The sequence below is a fragment of the Solea senegalensis genome, linkage group LG19 (genome assembly GCF_019176455.1).
Source record: "Solea senegalensis isolate Sse05_10M linkage group LG19, IFAPA_SoseM_1, whole genome shotgun sequence".
In the NCBI taxonomy this organism is placed as follows: Eukaryota; Metazoa; Chordata; class Actinopteri; order Pleuronectiformes; family Soleidae; genus Solea; species Solea senegalensis.
The window spans coordinates 13,904,586-13,921,615 of NC_058038.1; the positions used below are offsets into that span (position 1 = coordinate 13,904,586).

Consider the following 17,030-nt stretch of genomic DNA (forward strand, 5'->3'; position numbering starts at 1 on the left):
GGAAGCAGCTGGTCTGGACTCAGTGGCAGACGAGTGTAATGTCGTGAACTGCAGTGATGGTGTGTGTGTGTGTGTGTGCGCACATACTGCTTTTGAGGTGTAGTGGTTGGCTACGGTGTGTGTGTAGCATGCGTGTCTCTATCGTGCAAACGCGCGTTTGTTCTGAGATGATGAAGAACATTCGCACATGTAATGCTGATGTGATGGAACGGCCGTGTTCCAGTTGTAAATCTGCAGGTTAAAGAAGGCAGTATGTGACAGTATGATGTATCGTCTCCCACACGTTCTCCTGCCCCCCCCCCTCCTTTTACAGCATATGGTGTATATATGTGTATTCTTCCACTAACCTACTTTTGACAGAGAGTATATGGAGAGTATATATACACACACACACACACACACACACTGTAAACCGCACAGGAGAAGAAACTAAAGAAACAAATGCGATTCTTTCTCAATCTCTCAGTTTATCCCTCATTCAGCACTCCTGTTCTTCATCTCTGCCCACCCCCCCTCTTCCTCACCGTTGCGTCCCCTTCTCTGCTGTCCTCCTCCGTCTCTTTTTTTATTCCTCACCACTCACTCTATTCAATCATTTTGTGCCCACAGGAAATTGTCCTTCCTTCTGTCTTTTTCCCCCTTTTCAGCTTCTCCGTATATTACCCGATGCAACCTGATTTTTTCCACCCCCATTCTCTGCATCTTGCTGTAAGCATCCTCATGCGTTTGCTGACACGGCATCTCTGGCTCCGTCTCTCTCTCACATTCCTTTTTATCAAATGGCGATGGCGTAATGCAGGTCTACAGGCCAGGAGAGAGGCAGAAGAGTGGGGGACAAAGAAAACATGAGTGGTGAGAAATGAAGTGATGAGCTCCATATCTCGCTCTCTCGCCCTCAAACCACAGATTCATCCGGTTGTATCTTAGTGTACGTGACTCAGTCTAACTTAGCGGATTTGTTGTGGAACGTGTGCATGAAACTGAGAGAGTGGATCCAGACCAATGGGTTGGATTCTTTTGAAATGTCTTATTTCGACTGATGAGGTACCAGGAATGTGCCACCACATACTTCCAGCCTTTGTTACCAGTTAGTGCTTACTAATAGATTTAGCTCCACTCCGCCCCCCGTGCCAAAAATGGCATCAGCACAGCTCCTATATCGCTGTAGCAATGAAAGATTAGCAAGGGTCAGACAAGGAATTATAAAATTTGGTCAGTTTTTTTCAAAAGAAAAAAATATGTTTTGGGCATTCTTGCGTTTGATTAACAGGACAGATTGAGAGTAAAAAGGCCAAGGGCTGCAAGCTGGAATCCAAGTTATTCTGCTGCCCCAAACACTCCTTTCAAAGGGGATATATGTAAAATATGGACAACGGTGACCTTTAGCATTTGAAACGATGACTTCATTCCAATTCAAAGTCAAAACAATGGAGAGCGTAGGCTGCCACCCACAGAAAGGCTCTGAAACAGGGAAGGAGTTGCCTTTATACCCAGTGTTACAACAGCCGTGTTTCCATCAAGACGAATGGTTCTCTTTGGTACATATTTTTCCATTTTCCGGTACCCTTCCTTGGTGTACCAGAGTAATGGTATGATATGGGTGGAGCTAGACCAACGACAGTCAGCTGATTGGGCCACAGGAAAGCGTCACTCCCTTGCGACTGATGTTTCTTCAACACCCACAGTATTGTCACAACATGTCATGGTCATTTAAAAAAAATGCTTTAAATAGATTCTATAAAAATGTATCTATCTAATCTATATATCTAATGTATATATATATATATATATATATATATATATATATATATATATACATATACATATACATATATATATATATATATATATATATACATTTTTATATCTATATATACACACACACACGGGGCTATGGTGCCTGTGGTGCTCCTGTGTTGTGTGGATGGTCAAACACATGCCCACTCAAACACCCACTCACATTGTTGGCGGGTGAGGGTCAGGCAGGCCTGAGCCACATTTCACTTCCTTCCGATCCCCCCACAAAACTAGCACAGCGTTTAGGAAACAGAGACCTGTGCATGATGAAATAGACACAGTGTACACAAACACACAAACACACACAATGAATGTATCCATAAATAGCTAGCTGCTCTTTCACCATTCACTCTGTCCCCCTCCTCCCCCACTCTCGTGGGAATGGTTGCTCCCAAAGGAGGCAAGCAAGTAGGAAAAAGGAGAGGAAGAGGAGGGAGAGTGGCAACAAAGTGCCTCATTTGTGTGCTGCTGGTATACATACTACATGGCAATAATTCATTATGATTATCATAATTTCTGTCCTCACCTTCTTTCTTTTTTTCCTTCTTTCCTTCCTCTATCCACTCCACCCCCGATCCCTCGTTCATCATCATTTCCACTTGGTCTCTCTCGCTCTCACTGTGTCCACTCGCTTTGACTCCTCTGTTAAATGTAGCTCCTTATCTTAGACGGATGGATTGATTTAAAAAAAAAAAAAGACACTGCTAGTGTTTGTATGTGTGTGTGTGTGTGTGTGTGAGAGCGAGAGAGCGGCTGCATGTGGATGGTAGAGAATGCGATGAACAAAATTAGATGCACAATGAGATACTTCCTCCTCTCTCAGTTAACGGCTCAGACGTTATGTACATCGAGCCAAACGGTGAAGTCACAACAAATCTCACTCGTGCTCCAGGCACAATATCACACACGTTCATATAGTCTGTGTTTCTGTTTTGTGTTGTGTGGGTGGTGTGTGTGTGACCAGAAAATATTGAACTGAGTCATTGTGACGGTTTGTGTGTGTGTGTGTGTGTGTACTTGTATTTCTATTTAGGGCCTCTTCTGGCATAAACACTGACCTTGTCAGGACCAGGTATGTGTGCGTCAAAAAAAAGCGTGAGGCCGTTCTGCAGTCTCTTTAAGCTCCTGTCCTGGCCCGCACCTTTCTTCTCGTCTTGGACACGAGAGTATGGATATTGTCATCGTCGTTATTTGAGGTGTTTTGTCAGAAAGCTTAATAGGAATTCTCATGGAGGCGTACTTGTCACTTGACCCCCAATTTAAGGTGGAAATGTTGACACTTTTAAGTCCTAGCGCTATTCCAAATGGTGTTCCACTTTTGGTTGGGTGGACACACACTGAAGCACTTAGTCACCGAAGCACAGCCGAAGAATTAAACGCAGTATAAGTTGTTGGGAAAAATGAAAGGTGACGCACATTGTGTCCCGATTAAGTACATTACTCATCGTGATGAGCAGTATTTTGCCAAACTGTTTCGATTTATGTGTTGTGAAGTGTTTAATCCTTGACTGACCTTCCTCACTCCATTTGAGTGGATGATTCTCGCCACCATCATTGCCAACTGCATCGTCCTGGCTCTGGAACAACATTTACCCGATGGGGACAAGACGCCGCTGTCTGAACGCCTGGTAAGTTTAAAAGGCACCGCATTGTGTGTGGGTGTTACGCAAACATGACAAAGTTCAGAGTTCAGGATGTTCTCTGAAATCTAATCTAATCTAATGACACAAATGTTCTTTGAGCTGCAACAAAAAAATATGTAGGGTAATGTAAGGATTTATTAAGATAAACAGAAGGTACGTACATGTTTCCCCAACATAGCGGGCTTCCCTGGAATAAATGGGATTCCTTTTCGCCTGCAGTTCTCTGGTCTGATTTATCCTCGGCAGAAACACACATGGAAATGAACAGGTGTTTCTTTTTTTCCCAGTGTCAACAAAATAAGAGCAAAAGGTGTACCAGACACAGGTGGACGGCATCTGCCACAGCACTGTTACACGCTGCATTGTGTCCAGGGGCATCATAGTGTAATTAATATGTGCTCATTCTTGACTTTTTATTTTCCCATTAGAAATAAATACATTTCATTATTATTATTATTATTTGAATGTAAAATGGTGTATCGAGTTACAAAGTTACAAAAGAAAAAAAACCTCACAATGAATGTATTGTCCTCAGAAATGTATGAAAATGCATTTTGGGAACCTAAACTGAACAAGCTGCTGTTTGTGTCTTCTTTCCTTCCACTTCTCCTTCACTTGCTCTCTCTGTCTTTCTCTCTTCTCTCCCCTCAGGATGATACAGAGCCGTACTTCATTGGGATCTTCTGTTTCGAGTCAGGAATTAAAATCCTGGCACTTGGTTTCGCTTTCCATAAGAATTCGTACCTAAGGAACGGATGGAACGTCATGGACTTTGTGGTGGTACTCACAGGGTAAGTAGACATGATTCAAACACACACACTGATATATGTGTGTGTGTGTGTGTACTAGTATTTGTTACCCCTTTAGAACCTTTTCTGGCATAAACACTGAGCTTGTCAGGACCAGGAGTCCTCATGGAAACCAAAACCTGGTCCTACACAGAGCATTTCGGCGGCTTTTTTCCATTACTATGTTAAAATGTACAGCATATACAGTATATTTTTTTTAATTTTCACCAAATACATGAACACACCTGAGCAAAAAGTAATCTGATTGAATTTGTCAAATTTGGGAAATTTGGAAATACGTCACAGTTCAAAGTTCACATGATGAACAATTAGAATAATTTTGTGACTACGCCACAATTATTGCTACTCTATATAACGACTCAAAATGTGATATAAAATGAATCACAACTTTGACTGAACAACACATATGAAGGCGAAAGAACCCCACACGCACAGGATGTCCATATTGAGTTGTGTATTATTCCCACGGCAATTTACCATGGTTGCACCTGCGGCAGAGATCTGGGTCACATGAGTACTAAGGGTTAAGGGCTAACATTTGTATTATAGTTATTTTAAGGATAACTCTTTGGTTAGGCTAACGGCTAAGACAATGGAAAATCAAAGAGAGTCCTTAAAAGGACAGCTGTGCGAACCTGTCTCTCTGTGTGTGTCTGTGCACGCACAGTCATTCCCTGCTCCTTTGCTCTAATGAATGGCCCCATTCTGGGCGAGGCAGCAGCGAGATCACACAGCAGAACTACAGGCAGCCAGCAACCTGGGTAGTGAACAAATGTCACCACAATATTCACAGAGACAGGGGGTGGAGGGGTACACAGGGAACAGGAAGTAGGAAGAAGGTAAGAAAAGATGACGTGAGCGTTGGAAAAAGCTGCTTCAGAAAATCTGTCGTTTATCAGAATGATTACGTGGAATGTGTTAAGCATGTACATAATAGTTCAAGGATTGAACTAAGGATTTCAGTACACACACCGTGTGTCCTCTGCATACACACGCTTTTTAAATAAAGCTCTACTCGATCACAGAAACAGAGACGGAATGAGCCATGTTAGGGTGAGTAAGGGAAGAAATGAAGAAAAGTTACCATAAGTCGCAAATTGGTTGTATATTCGCAAAAAACGCAAGGCTGGCGTTTTGAGAACCCCTCGCTCGTGAGTCATTTTCCAAAAATAGTGTTCCAGTGCCCCCGCAACGCCACTTCTGTGTGGATAAAAAGCTATATGATAAAAGAAAAAGAAACTTACGTGATATGATTAGATATGACATATCTTATGTCATAAGATATGATTAAACAAAACATTTACTACTATTACTACTAACAGTGTAGCATGTATGCACTTTATAGTACAGACATTTGTATTGTACACCACTGACAGATTGAAGACAATGGAGACAGGCACCGTAAGTGACCATTAATTGAAGCTGAGAGCGACGAGATGAAATTGGATGAAGTCTGAGGACTGCGGTGTCAACAAGGCGACTTACATGATGGGATTAGCATGACACACTAATAGAATTACTCATGAATGCATTCTCAATGTCTTTGATTTCTCTTCATATATAAGAGCTAATTATGAAATGGCTTTCCTTCCTTAAGGCCTTAGAATGTGCATGTGCAGTATATCACTGTGCAAAGGTCCCAGGGCACCGCCAGCCTTGTTGTGCTTCCGTCTGTCAAATTCTGTGATCATTGACATTTGGATCGGAACGATGTGACTGAAAGTGTGTGATGTGTTGAATAAACCTGAAATAGTAGGAATTACTATAATAGCAGGTCACGCTAAAAACTCATATTTTAAAGTACTCGATGGTCATCAATCTCGGTAAATGTGTAATGTTGACATAATACAAAGCTGATTTCCCACTTGAAACTGTAAAAAAAAAGGCAAAAATTCAAATGACATCGATTCTGTCTTTTAAAACTGTGGCAGTAAATGAATGCATCTTTTTTTATACTAGTAGTTGAATACTAGTAGCTGTGAAACAGTGGGAAATGGAAAGGATTGTTCGTTGTTTTGAAGTCATTGCATGTACTGTATGTGCATGTGGTGATTTCAGGGTTAACATGAACTTAACAAACCTTGTGCGTCTTTGCTGAAAAAGCTCCAGTTAAACTCATGATTGCCCCTCACTCACACACACACACACACACACACACACAGTCAGGTTTATCCAGATGCTTTAATAAGAGCAATCATGAAGTCAGGTTTATCGCAGCGAGCCACAGCAGAGTGACTGTAAAAGAGAAGACGAGTGTCAGTGCAACAGCCGCAGAGGCAGAGAGCGGAGGGAGAGGTCGAGACGAAGGAAGGGAAGCCATCTTTAAAACTTTTAGCTCTCACTTAATCCCTCCCCCCTTCCCCCTAGAATGGGAAATTTCTACGTTTTGAAAATGTAAGCCTCTGAGCAAGCATGACGCAGCAGTTAAGTAATCTGCTCCAGGCACAGGCATTACTGGTGTTGTATAGTGGAGATGTTGCTACATCACTTTATTTCCCTCCCTTAATGTGTGGACCACATTAAAGCTTTCATGTTTCCAGGAACTACCTAGGAACCCTGTGAATATTGTCAGTGTAAGCTACTTCCTGTGTTAGATTTGGGCGGAAAAACGACAAGATTTGCCATGTGGAGGCTCTTTAACCCTCTCTGCAGGCGGGATTCAGGACGTGGATGTGTGTAATTACAGTAATTTGACGTTCCAGTTCAGACAATAGCTTGACTTTAGTGTTTAAATCTAATAATTATAGATTTTTTTTATTTATTATTTTTTTTTTTATATATATGTCCTGTCCAGTACCTAGGACATGAAGTGTGGTTGACCGCACGTCCTGTGGTGTCGAACAGATTTAGAATTAAAAATGAAGAGATATAAAATAATCAGTTGAGTTTAAAGAAGAACACATCAATAAAATGCTAATTCAAAGGGTTTTTATGCAAACAATGCATTTATTTGTGTTTACAGTGTAAACAGCAGACACACAACACACTTAATAAGTCTTGTTATCCTGGTTCGGATTACAGGGGAGCACTGAATAGCACACAAGCTCCCCTGAAAGCTCACTTTGAGGGCATTGAGGGAGAGCTTTGAAGCATCGTCCATTTTTGTGTCGTAGGTTACAGACTTTGATTTTCTTTGGGTTTCTGAAATAAATAATAGGAAAAGTCATGACACACCAGTTTGCCAAACTCTGCACTAATAAACCTTGTGCTACTCCTGCTGTTGCCACCCATGCGTGGTGGCGCTGCACTCAAATCATCGTCAATTATTATGTATTTTATGGTTTAGGGTTGTTTTTTTTAAGGGGTTGCACGATATTATCGGCACGTTATCGGTATCGGCAGATGTTTACTTTAAAATGTATTCAGATATCAGATATCGGCAAACACGCCAAGATCTGCCGATTATTACTATTGACTAAAATGTCTATGCTAGCGCCCCCTACAGCTGTAATTTCTTAGATGCTGATTTATTTTGCACTGCGCAGATATTTTATGTCCACAATGAAAAAGATTCTGTTGCTTACTTGTAAAACATTAGGAATGAAGGGAGAGTGACGTGATGTGTGAGAGAGACACAATCACTCCCATGTGTGCGTGCATGTGACATGTGTAGTAGCGGTGCCACCTGGAAATAGGGCCCCCCCAAATGTCGCATTGGGCTTGTTATGGTCTTGTTTTCTTCTTTAAAGCTGCGTTAAGACACATGCGGTGCATTCCCCTGGTGCATTTTCTACATTACATACACTGTAAAGTCAACACACACAGCAGTTGGCCTCCCTGATGCTGCATTTCTAGCTTCATCATCATCTCTTTCCTTTCTTTCCTCCTCTTCTAAGAATTGTCATCCTGTATGGACCGAGGCATGAATGGTGGTTGTGTTTTCAGCTGAACAGCTCTTTGAAGATCAAAAGGCTACTTGGCCTTTCTACCCACCTCTGGCTGAAGCCTTTGATAAGCACACACACGCACACACGCACGCACACACACACACACTTTACTTCAGACAGCCCCCTCTTTAAAAAACACACACAATGACATTTAACATGTCTGTAAAGATTAACTATTCACTCCACAACCTCTATGTGTGTGTGTGTTTTGGCTTATTTGTTGTAGTAAATCCTGAGACTTGGCTCTGGGAATAAGCGAGTTGTTTTTTATGCTCAGTATTGATTATTAGTCCAATTAGCCTTAGTTTACAGATATTCGTGCGCGGCATCCTCCCCTCCCTCTCTGTCTCCTTGTGCACTTGCGCTCATTCGATTGTGATGTGCTATATTCGCTAGTGGTGTGTGGTTGATGCGTAAAAGCCACACAATCACTTGCACCTATAGCTTATCACCTATAAATGATGTTAATATTCCAGTAAAGCGAGAGAGCATTCGAAATTATGCAGACACATTAGGGTATACGTCTGAAATGTTTGAATCATGCTAGCAAAGGAACGCACGGAGGCAAGAAAAGCTGAGAGTCTGGAGAAATGAAGCAGGTTGGCCAGTGATGCAGACAAAGATAATTAGCTACATTTAGCTGAAGTCGGCAGGAAAGCAGACGGAGGGAGGGAACAGATAAGATTGTGTTTGTATAATGTGTTGGATTCCCAAGAGAAGGGGTCAGTGAGAGATTGTGTAATAACAGTATTGCTTAACCCTTTAACACCTACGCCTCAAAATGTCTGTCTGGCCAAAAAAAGGGCCAGCAAATGTCCTTTGAGTAAGTTGTTTTGCCCATTTTTCTTTCCAACTTCCAATACCTGGCAGTTATTTACAATTTACTCCATGTTAAAAGAGTGTCTTCACAGTTTAAGGTCAAGAAAACAACGTTGTACCTGAATAAGAGACATTTGAACATTATTACAATACTGACAATACTGGTGTCTTACAATATAGACATATTTACATTAGAGTTTTTCAAGTATTTGTCTAAAACTGTGATATTTGATCAAATGTGTTGTCTCCTCCGCTCTCAGTGTGTGTGTGTGTGTGTGTATGTGTGTGGGTCAGTCGGTGTCAGTGAAATAACCATAATAACGTTGCGTAATTGCGGCGACGCAAATGTGGTTAAAGGGTTTTTAACGTGATTCCCCTTAATCATTTGTGTTCCTCAGGATAAAGCCTCTGTGTTTGCCTGTTGACACATCCTGTCTCTGACAAAGGAAAACATTGCTTTCTATTAGTTATGACCTATACTGTGAACGTGCAAAGGAACATTTTTCTCACTCAATACGTTTGATCTCCAACCAGAACCTTCCGCGTGTGTTCTCTGTCACCGGTGGCGTACGACTGTCTGTGTGAGTTGTGATACATTAACATTAAAGAGAGAGAAGAGCAAAAGGATGAGAACAATCAATCAGGCTCCTCCCCATTACCAAGGTGATACAGAGATCCTATCAATGAGCCAAGGTCCCTGTTGCCATGGAAACACTTATGAATGAGAGAGGGCCCTGTCACCGTGGAGACCGTTTGAATGAGGAACTGCCCTAATCGGAATGACACTGTTTGTGACAGCAGATGCTATTAAAAAATTCTTCATCACTTTCCTCATCATCGTTACGACCATCATCGTCTTTATTGTCCTCATCATTCTTGCGTGAGGGATTTACTCAAATGGATACACTATGTGTGTAGAGATACTATAATTTATATATATATATATATATATATATACTTGTGTGTGTGTGTGTGTGTGTGAGTACACAGGGAGATCCTGTACTCTACACTGTATTACCTCTATTTAGAGACTATAGTCCATTAGGCTAAATAGTGGAAGTTCTAATTACGACTGAACAATTAATCGCGTTCGCGTAGCAATTGCGATTTTTAAACGAGGAATTAACAAACCACAAATTGTGACGTTCTATGCCTACTTGCCAAAACTGTAAAAGACACAATTGTGTTAAATATTAAACCCTTTAACACATTTGCACAAGCGCACTTTGCAGTACGGCCATAACGCGGCGGTTCCAGCGGCTTCTGAAAGCTGAGAAGTGATCATAGTCACGGTAATTTCACTCGCGCTGTTGCCAGAAGCCTGCGAATCAGAGTAAAACCTTTTGTTTTTGTTCATTTTAAATTGGTTAAACAGTATTTTATCATGCAGTAAATTATAAACAACTGCCCTTTTATTGTTTAAAATTGTTTTCTAAACCATATTTGAGTGATGTGGAGAGCTGTATGTATTGCATTTACTTTAAAATTAAACGGTCTGGCTCTAATTTATATTGGCTATAGCAATTAACATGGATATTTGGACTTCTTTAATGGCAGAAAGTATTGTATAAAATACGATGCACTTTTTGACACAGCGTTTACATACAGTTGAAATACAGTAATGCCATTTTGACCAAACCAATACCCTCTCCATTCTAAGTCAGCCTCTGATAAGGCATTTGATATCATGCAATGTCATTACAAGGACCCCGGCCTACACTTGTGATGGAGCACCTGCCACCGGGCGGCGTTTGCTGCTAATGCAACGCTGCATTCAAAACCACAGCCGAGTATGCCTTTATCCATTGATCCTGGGCCGGTATTACTTTTCACTTCTCGTCAATTTCGTGGGTTTCCAAGCAAAGTAGGCTGACTTCAAACCCACGATTAAGGTTGTGCAGTGTCACTGGGCCTCTTAGCGGTGGAACAGTGGAAAGTAGAAATGTGTCAGAGATGGGCTGGGGTGGGGGTGGGGAGGTGATTCATGCCGTGCGTCAGACCATTGGACTGACTGGAAGTCTGGTGGCGCATGGGAACATCTTAACCCTCACAGGTACACACACACACACACACACACACACACGCTGGCTGTTTACAGCTCTCTGTGCGTGTGACGAGTAGCCGTACAGGTGCTGCTGTGGCACGGAACACGGCGCGTTTGCGCGGTGGTCTGACAGCTACGCGTAGTGGAATAATTTAAAACGTACCGAGATTAAAAATAAGCAGAAAAAAAGCAAGTCAGCATCTCTGATACTCCCCATCTGCCACTGCTCTCTCTCTCTCTCTCTCTCTCTCTCTCTTGCTCTTTGTCCTTCTTTTTCCTCTCGCTCTGTCTCTCCTTGCCTCTAACTTTCTCTCCCATCTACCCTCCCTCTTTGTCCTCCCATCCTCTCTCTCCACCCTATCACTCCCCCTTTTCATTTTATTGTCCCTCTCTCATCCTGATACCCTGCTGTATTGATGACATCTTATGGGATTTACATGCAGTGCTCACCCGCATGCTTGTAATGACCTGGCACTGGTTGGTTGGTGTTAACATGTTGGTGTGTGTGTGTCTGTGGGAAGCTGTGACATCAAAATGTGATATTATGACCTTGTGAGGACATTTTGACTGGTCCCCAGGGTCATGGTTAGATGTGTAGTTGTGATGTTAATGTAATGTTATTATGTCTGGTTGTCATCTCTAAGAATGCTGTACTGTGTGTGAGTGTGTGTGTGCTTGTATTTATATCTTTGAAAACATAAAACCTGTCTTTGAGGGGACATTTTGACCTTGTGGGGACATTTTGTAGGGTTAAGACGTGGTTTTAGGCTCAGGGTTAGAACTGAGATTGACAGTGAGAAGCTTTATTATCCTAAATATTGATTCTCTCTGCGCACGTTTGTGTGATTTGTCTCTTTCCCTCTAGGATCCTGTCCACTGTGGGTTCAGACTTCGACTTGCGGACCCTCAGGGCGGTGCGTGTATTGAGGCCCCTCAAACTGGTATCTGGTATTCCCAGTAAGTCCACAGCTTATTCCTTGGGTACATTAGACTTCTTAAGTGCAGAGCAGGTTCAGGTTTTATTTAAGAATCAAAATAGCACAGAGAAGCATTTTGTGTTTGATGCAGCTTCTGTGTTTTCTGCATAATGCACCCAAAGTGTTCCAACCGAAGCGATGCACTCTGCCCATTTTTTAACTGTAATGGTGCGTTCCAGCACCACTGCAGTGTTATTAATATCTCTGACTCCTCTACAGGTCTGAACAGGCAAACCGACAAGCTTGCTCATCATAAAAGTCACTTAGCTTCTGGTGAAAATCAAATTAGGGGTCTATTACAATATGTGATGTATATTTGAAGGGGGTGGGGGGGCACTTTTCCACCAAGCAGTATCCGGTATGACGTGAAAACTCACTGCAGACTTTTTTACTCTCAACATTTGATTTGTTAGAAAGCACATTTTCTTTTTGAAAGAACAGGAAGTCCCGGTGAACGATTGTGATGTCATCACAAAGTAATGGTCTTTGTCTTGTGTTATATTGATGATACACAATGTCACGATGATTCTTGAAATGTCAATACCGTGTCAACTGTTTCCTCCAGGCTTACAGGTGGTGCTTAAATCCATCATGAAGGCCATGATTCCTTTGCTGCAAATTGGCCTGCTGCTTTTCTTTGCCATCCTCATGTTTGCCATCATCGGCCTGGAGTTCTACATGGGCAAATTCCACACGACCTGCTTTGACAATCACACAGGTACAGGACTGAGTTGCCGTGTCTGTGTTTGCATGTTTGCTTGTTAGTACTGTACTGTTTGCCTCACTTGAAACCATGTGACCTCTGGTTGGGGTAGTTACAGAGGTAAAAAAAAACCAACACATTTGGTGATAAATTGTCTTAAATTATGTTGTACTATTGCTATTACTTTATGAGTCATTGCCCAAAACATGTAATTCCAGATGAAATCAGAGAGGAGTTTCCATGTGGGAAGGAACCTCCGTCACGGCTGTGTCCAGAAGGCACCACGTGTAGAAAGTACTGGCTCGGACCAAACTATGGCATCACCCAGTTTGACAACATCCTGTTTGCTATCCTCACCGTCTTCCAGTGTATCACCATGGAGGGCTGGACTGAACTGCTTTACTATGTATGTACTGCATCACATTTGCACACCCAGTGACCATCTTATACTATCTATATTGTAATTGGAACAACTAGAACAAGGAAATGCAACAATTATGTCAAAATTGAATTCTATAATAGTGTTTTTATTTACAGTGTGTTATGTACAAATGAAAATATTTGACAGTTCCTCCGCCCAGCGCCTGCCCACTGCCCCATTGACTCCCAGAGAAGCTGAGCTTCCCTGGAAGTGACGTTTTTGCCGTATTCGTCCAATCACCGACAAACTCACCACAGTGAGAAAAAAAACCTATTCTGTGTCGTTGAAGCTGAGCATCAAGGAGTTTAAATGCGGAGACATGACGATTCGTCATCCGTGACCAACAGCTGAGTCTGAACGTTCTAGCGCACGTTTAGTATTCAAATGTAACACAGTATATTTTAGAGGAAGCTGAACTTCCACTGTTCTGGACCTATATAGATCCAAGACCCAAACTGAGCCAGCAGACACGGACGTGATAATCAATTTCACATGTGATTACCATTAACATCCACCCATCCATCCATCTTCTACCGCTTTGTCCTCCACATGAGGGTCGCGGGGGGCGCTGTGCCAATCTCGGTTGACAGGTCGCCAGCTCATCACAGGGACACATAGGGACAAACAACCATCCACTCTCACAATCACACCTACAGTCAATTTAGAGTGTCCAATATTGCATGTTTTTGGACTGTGAGAGGAAAACGGAGAACCAGGAGAACATGCAAACTCCATGCAGAAAGACTGCCAGTAACACGTTAGTATTCATTTTAATCATTACAACAAACCTCTGTGTCTTACTTCAAGAGTGCAGTGGATGACCGGACCTTCACTTGATGTCTTACCTAATGAATAATGGCCTTCAGCCATTTGCCATGCAGATCAAAATGCATCCACGTTTTGTCTTGTTTCTTCCTGTTGACTGATCCAGCGTGTGCTGCACTTGTTCCCTTAAAAGAGCACTTGCTGTCAATGTGACAGATGCTAATGTAACTCATTTAGAATCAGCTTTGTTGTTTCCACTTTCAACTGTTTACCCTCTTGAACTCGAGTAACCATTGCTCATTTGTTGCCACAGCTGCGAACATCATTTGCTGTCACTCTGTGCTCTCTGAGTCTGACCTCTGCTCGCCGAACCTGCGTCTCTTAGTTTGTTGTGTGCCTGTTTTTTTTTTTTATTGTTGTTTAATCGCTTTTATATTTTTTATTTTATATTCTGCACTTTTCTCGTTCTTATTTATTTTTTTTTATTCTGTGTACAGCACTGCTGCTCAACTGCCGTTTGTTTAAATAGTGCTATACACACTTGTTTACCATGCCTCTGGCAACCTTTGGTTTGTACGTTTGGCTCTCCTCCAAAGACAGTTGAAGTCCCCATGACATCAAAATCATCAAGTCTTCATTTAATAGCCGTATTTCCCAAGTGTTTGATGAATATATAAATCATGACCATTTCTACTTTTACTGCCATTTATTTAAGTCGCTGAAATGCAACTCCTAATATTATTGTGTTATTTATAATTTCAGACATTTTCGAAAGAATAAAAAACATACTTTCTGCTCCTAAACCTTTGGAAAAATGCTACAAAATAAGATCAGCACAGCTGTTTGGTGACCAGACCCTGAACAAAAGCCTCTGTGTGTGTGTTACGTGGGTTTTCTCCAGGTTCTCTGCTTCTCCTCCCACATTCCCAAAACAGGCAGATATGGGGATTAGGCAAATTGGACACTCTAAATTGGCCGTGTATGTGAGTCTGGATGGTTGTTTGTCTCTGTGTGGCCCTGTGATGGACTGGAAACCTGGCCACGGTGTAACCTTAAAATTCCTTGTTTCTATGCCAGAAGATTAGGGATCATGCCGTGAAGCTGATAACCAATGAAAAATTGGAAGGACTGCAACCCCCAAAAACTTAAACCAGATAGTCAATAGCTAGTTAATAATCAGTTTACTGCCATTCGATGTCTGAAAGGAAGGACGTAATGATTGTCACTTTTCAAAATCACAACCAATTTACCCCAGATTTATTCAAATCAAATGTACGTGCATAGTGTAGCATCAGAATTCGAATAGTGTCATTGCTCATGCCCAGGACTATATCGTTCCCTGCTGTCTCTGGCAATGGTTGCCATGGAGACCTGAGGTAGATGAGGGTTCAGTATTACTGTAGTCATCTTTTTTTTCCCCCCTCCCTCGCTCCAATCAATGTAATTCATCCCATTGCTCTTCTGTATTCCTCTTTCTCTTCTTTCAAATCCCTTCTCCCCTTTTCCTTCTCCATTTCTTCCTCTCTGTCCTTCTCTCTCTCTCTCGCTGTCTCTCCACCCATGTCCCTTCTTCCTGGTGCTGCTCTATATTTAAAAAGGGCCTGTTCAGCCCAAGTTATTCTTACAGCTGGCGGGGAGGGGAGCGATAAAAGTTTAATGGTTGAAAAAAGGGACTGTGATACGCCGGGCACACGGCAGCGGCGAAGCCCGCCTGCATGTAGGACAAAGGGAAGATGGAGGAACGGAAAAGAAATGTGGCGGCTTTGAGAGCCAGGAGGTGAGAAATGGCAAGTGGGGAATCAATGTCTGTGCAGCGAGTGGGGAGAAATGCAGAGGTTGCACAAAGGACAGGAGCGATTGGTAAGAGGGAAGAAATGAAGGGAGAAATAAAATGTATCGGGCAAGAATCGAAAATGAACGAATAAGGTAATTTGGTAAAAGCGGGGATTGTGAGAGTTGTGAAGAAGACGCACGAAAAGAGTGTAAACAATGATTGAATAAAGAAAATGGAGTGTGTCTGGGCAGGAGGATGGTAGAGACTGAGAGGAAGGGAGCAAAGCATTCGTTATACATTATTTACTCTGTGCTGAGCAGCTAAGTAGAGTGGCAGATATGCATTTACTTATTGAGATGAGCAAAGTCATGTCAGTCCTGCTGTTGTTTATATTCCTAACACCAGTGGACAGCACTTGTGAGAGCACCAGCCTTCGTCTTTCTGTCGCACTTACTGGACACTTGCATTTGATGGTCACTCCAAATGTTAATTCGCATTTAGGAGAGTACAGACTGTCTGGAGTACTCAGGTACAAATCCTGTAAATGCATCTTAATTTGTTAATAAATGACACAGATATTTTCTGCAGCAGAGACAGACATTAACATAGGGGGACCGAAACGTCACAGTTGATTCATGCAGCAGTTACTTTGCGCAATATTATAGTTCACTAATTTATTATATGTTACATGGTGTGTGTTTCCAGAGCAACGATGCCTCAGGGAGCGCATGGAACTGGATGTATTTCATCCCTCTCATCATCATCGGCTCCTTCTTCATGCTGAACCTGGTGCTGGGTGTCTTGTCCGGGTAAGTGTCTCTTTTTTTTTTTACAAGGATAGTTTATTTCATGGTTCATTCAACGACACGGTGAAACATTTGAATGCACACTGAGACATGTCCATTAATGTGTGTCTCTGCAGGGAGTTTGCCAAAGAGAGGGAGCGCGTCGAGAACAGGAGCGAGTTCCTGAAGCTCAGGCGACAACAGCAGATTGAACGGGAACTGAATGGCTACCTCGAGTGGATCTGCAAAGCTGGTACGTGCAAACTAAGATCAGAAAAACACACTGAATCGCGGTACAGTTTCAGATATTAGCACTCTACATTTATTTATTTATTTATTTATCAAGAAATCTACAATAAAATGCAGGAAATCCATCCTGTAATGTTCTCACTCACTTTGCTGAAATCTGATTTTTGTTATCTCACCTTTAGTTTTAAGAGGCTTGTGATGCCGCTGTGTTTGTTTATTTCACATTCTCTTACAGTGCTGGAATATTATTTATTAATTCTCGTATTGAAGGTCCTTTACTCATAACACTTGTTATAATTTACCAAAGCTTGGTGTAGGGCTTTTATTTTCTTTGAAGGAAGTGACTTCGACTCGACG

At 42.0% G+C, this 17,030-nt stretch overlaps 1 protein-coding gene across 31 annotated transcripts in view; it reads left to right on the top strand.

Moving 5' to 3' along the window:
- The window catches only part of cacna1aa (calcium channel, voltage-dependent, P/Q type, alpha 1A subunit, a), a 70,383-nt gene that overhangs the window by 11,485 nt on the left and 41,868 nt on the right, over positions 1 to 17,030 (top strand). For 30 of the 31 annotated variants that reach the window (XM_044050501.1, XM_044050504.1, XM_044050521.1 and 27 more), the window contains exons 2-8: positions 3,320 to 3,425; positions 4,092 to 4,231; positions 11,865 to 11,956; positions 12,542 to 12,694; positions 12,898 to 13,085; positions 16,345 to 16,448; positions 16,562 to 16,677. In XM_044050501.1, coding sequence (XP_043906436.1) covers positions 3,320 to 3,425; positions 4,092 to 4,231; positions 11,865 to 11,956; positions 12,542 to 12,694; positions 12,898 to 13,085; positions 16,345 to 16,448; positions 16,562 to 16,677 — 899 coding nt within the window. Of the gene's footprint in view, positions 1 to 3,319; positions 3,426 to 4,091; positions 4,232 to 11,864; positions 11,957 to 12,541; positions 12,695 to 12,897; positions 13,086 to 15,447; positions 15,643 to 16,344; positions 16,449 to 16,561; positions 16,678 to 17,030 lie in introns of those variants that run through there. The other variant, XM_044050529.1, reaches the window with a different exon arrangement.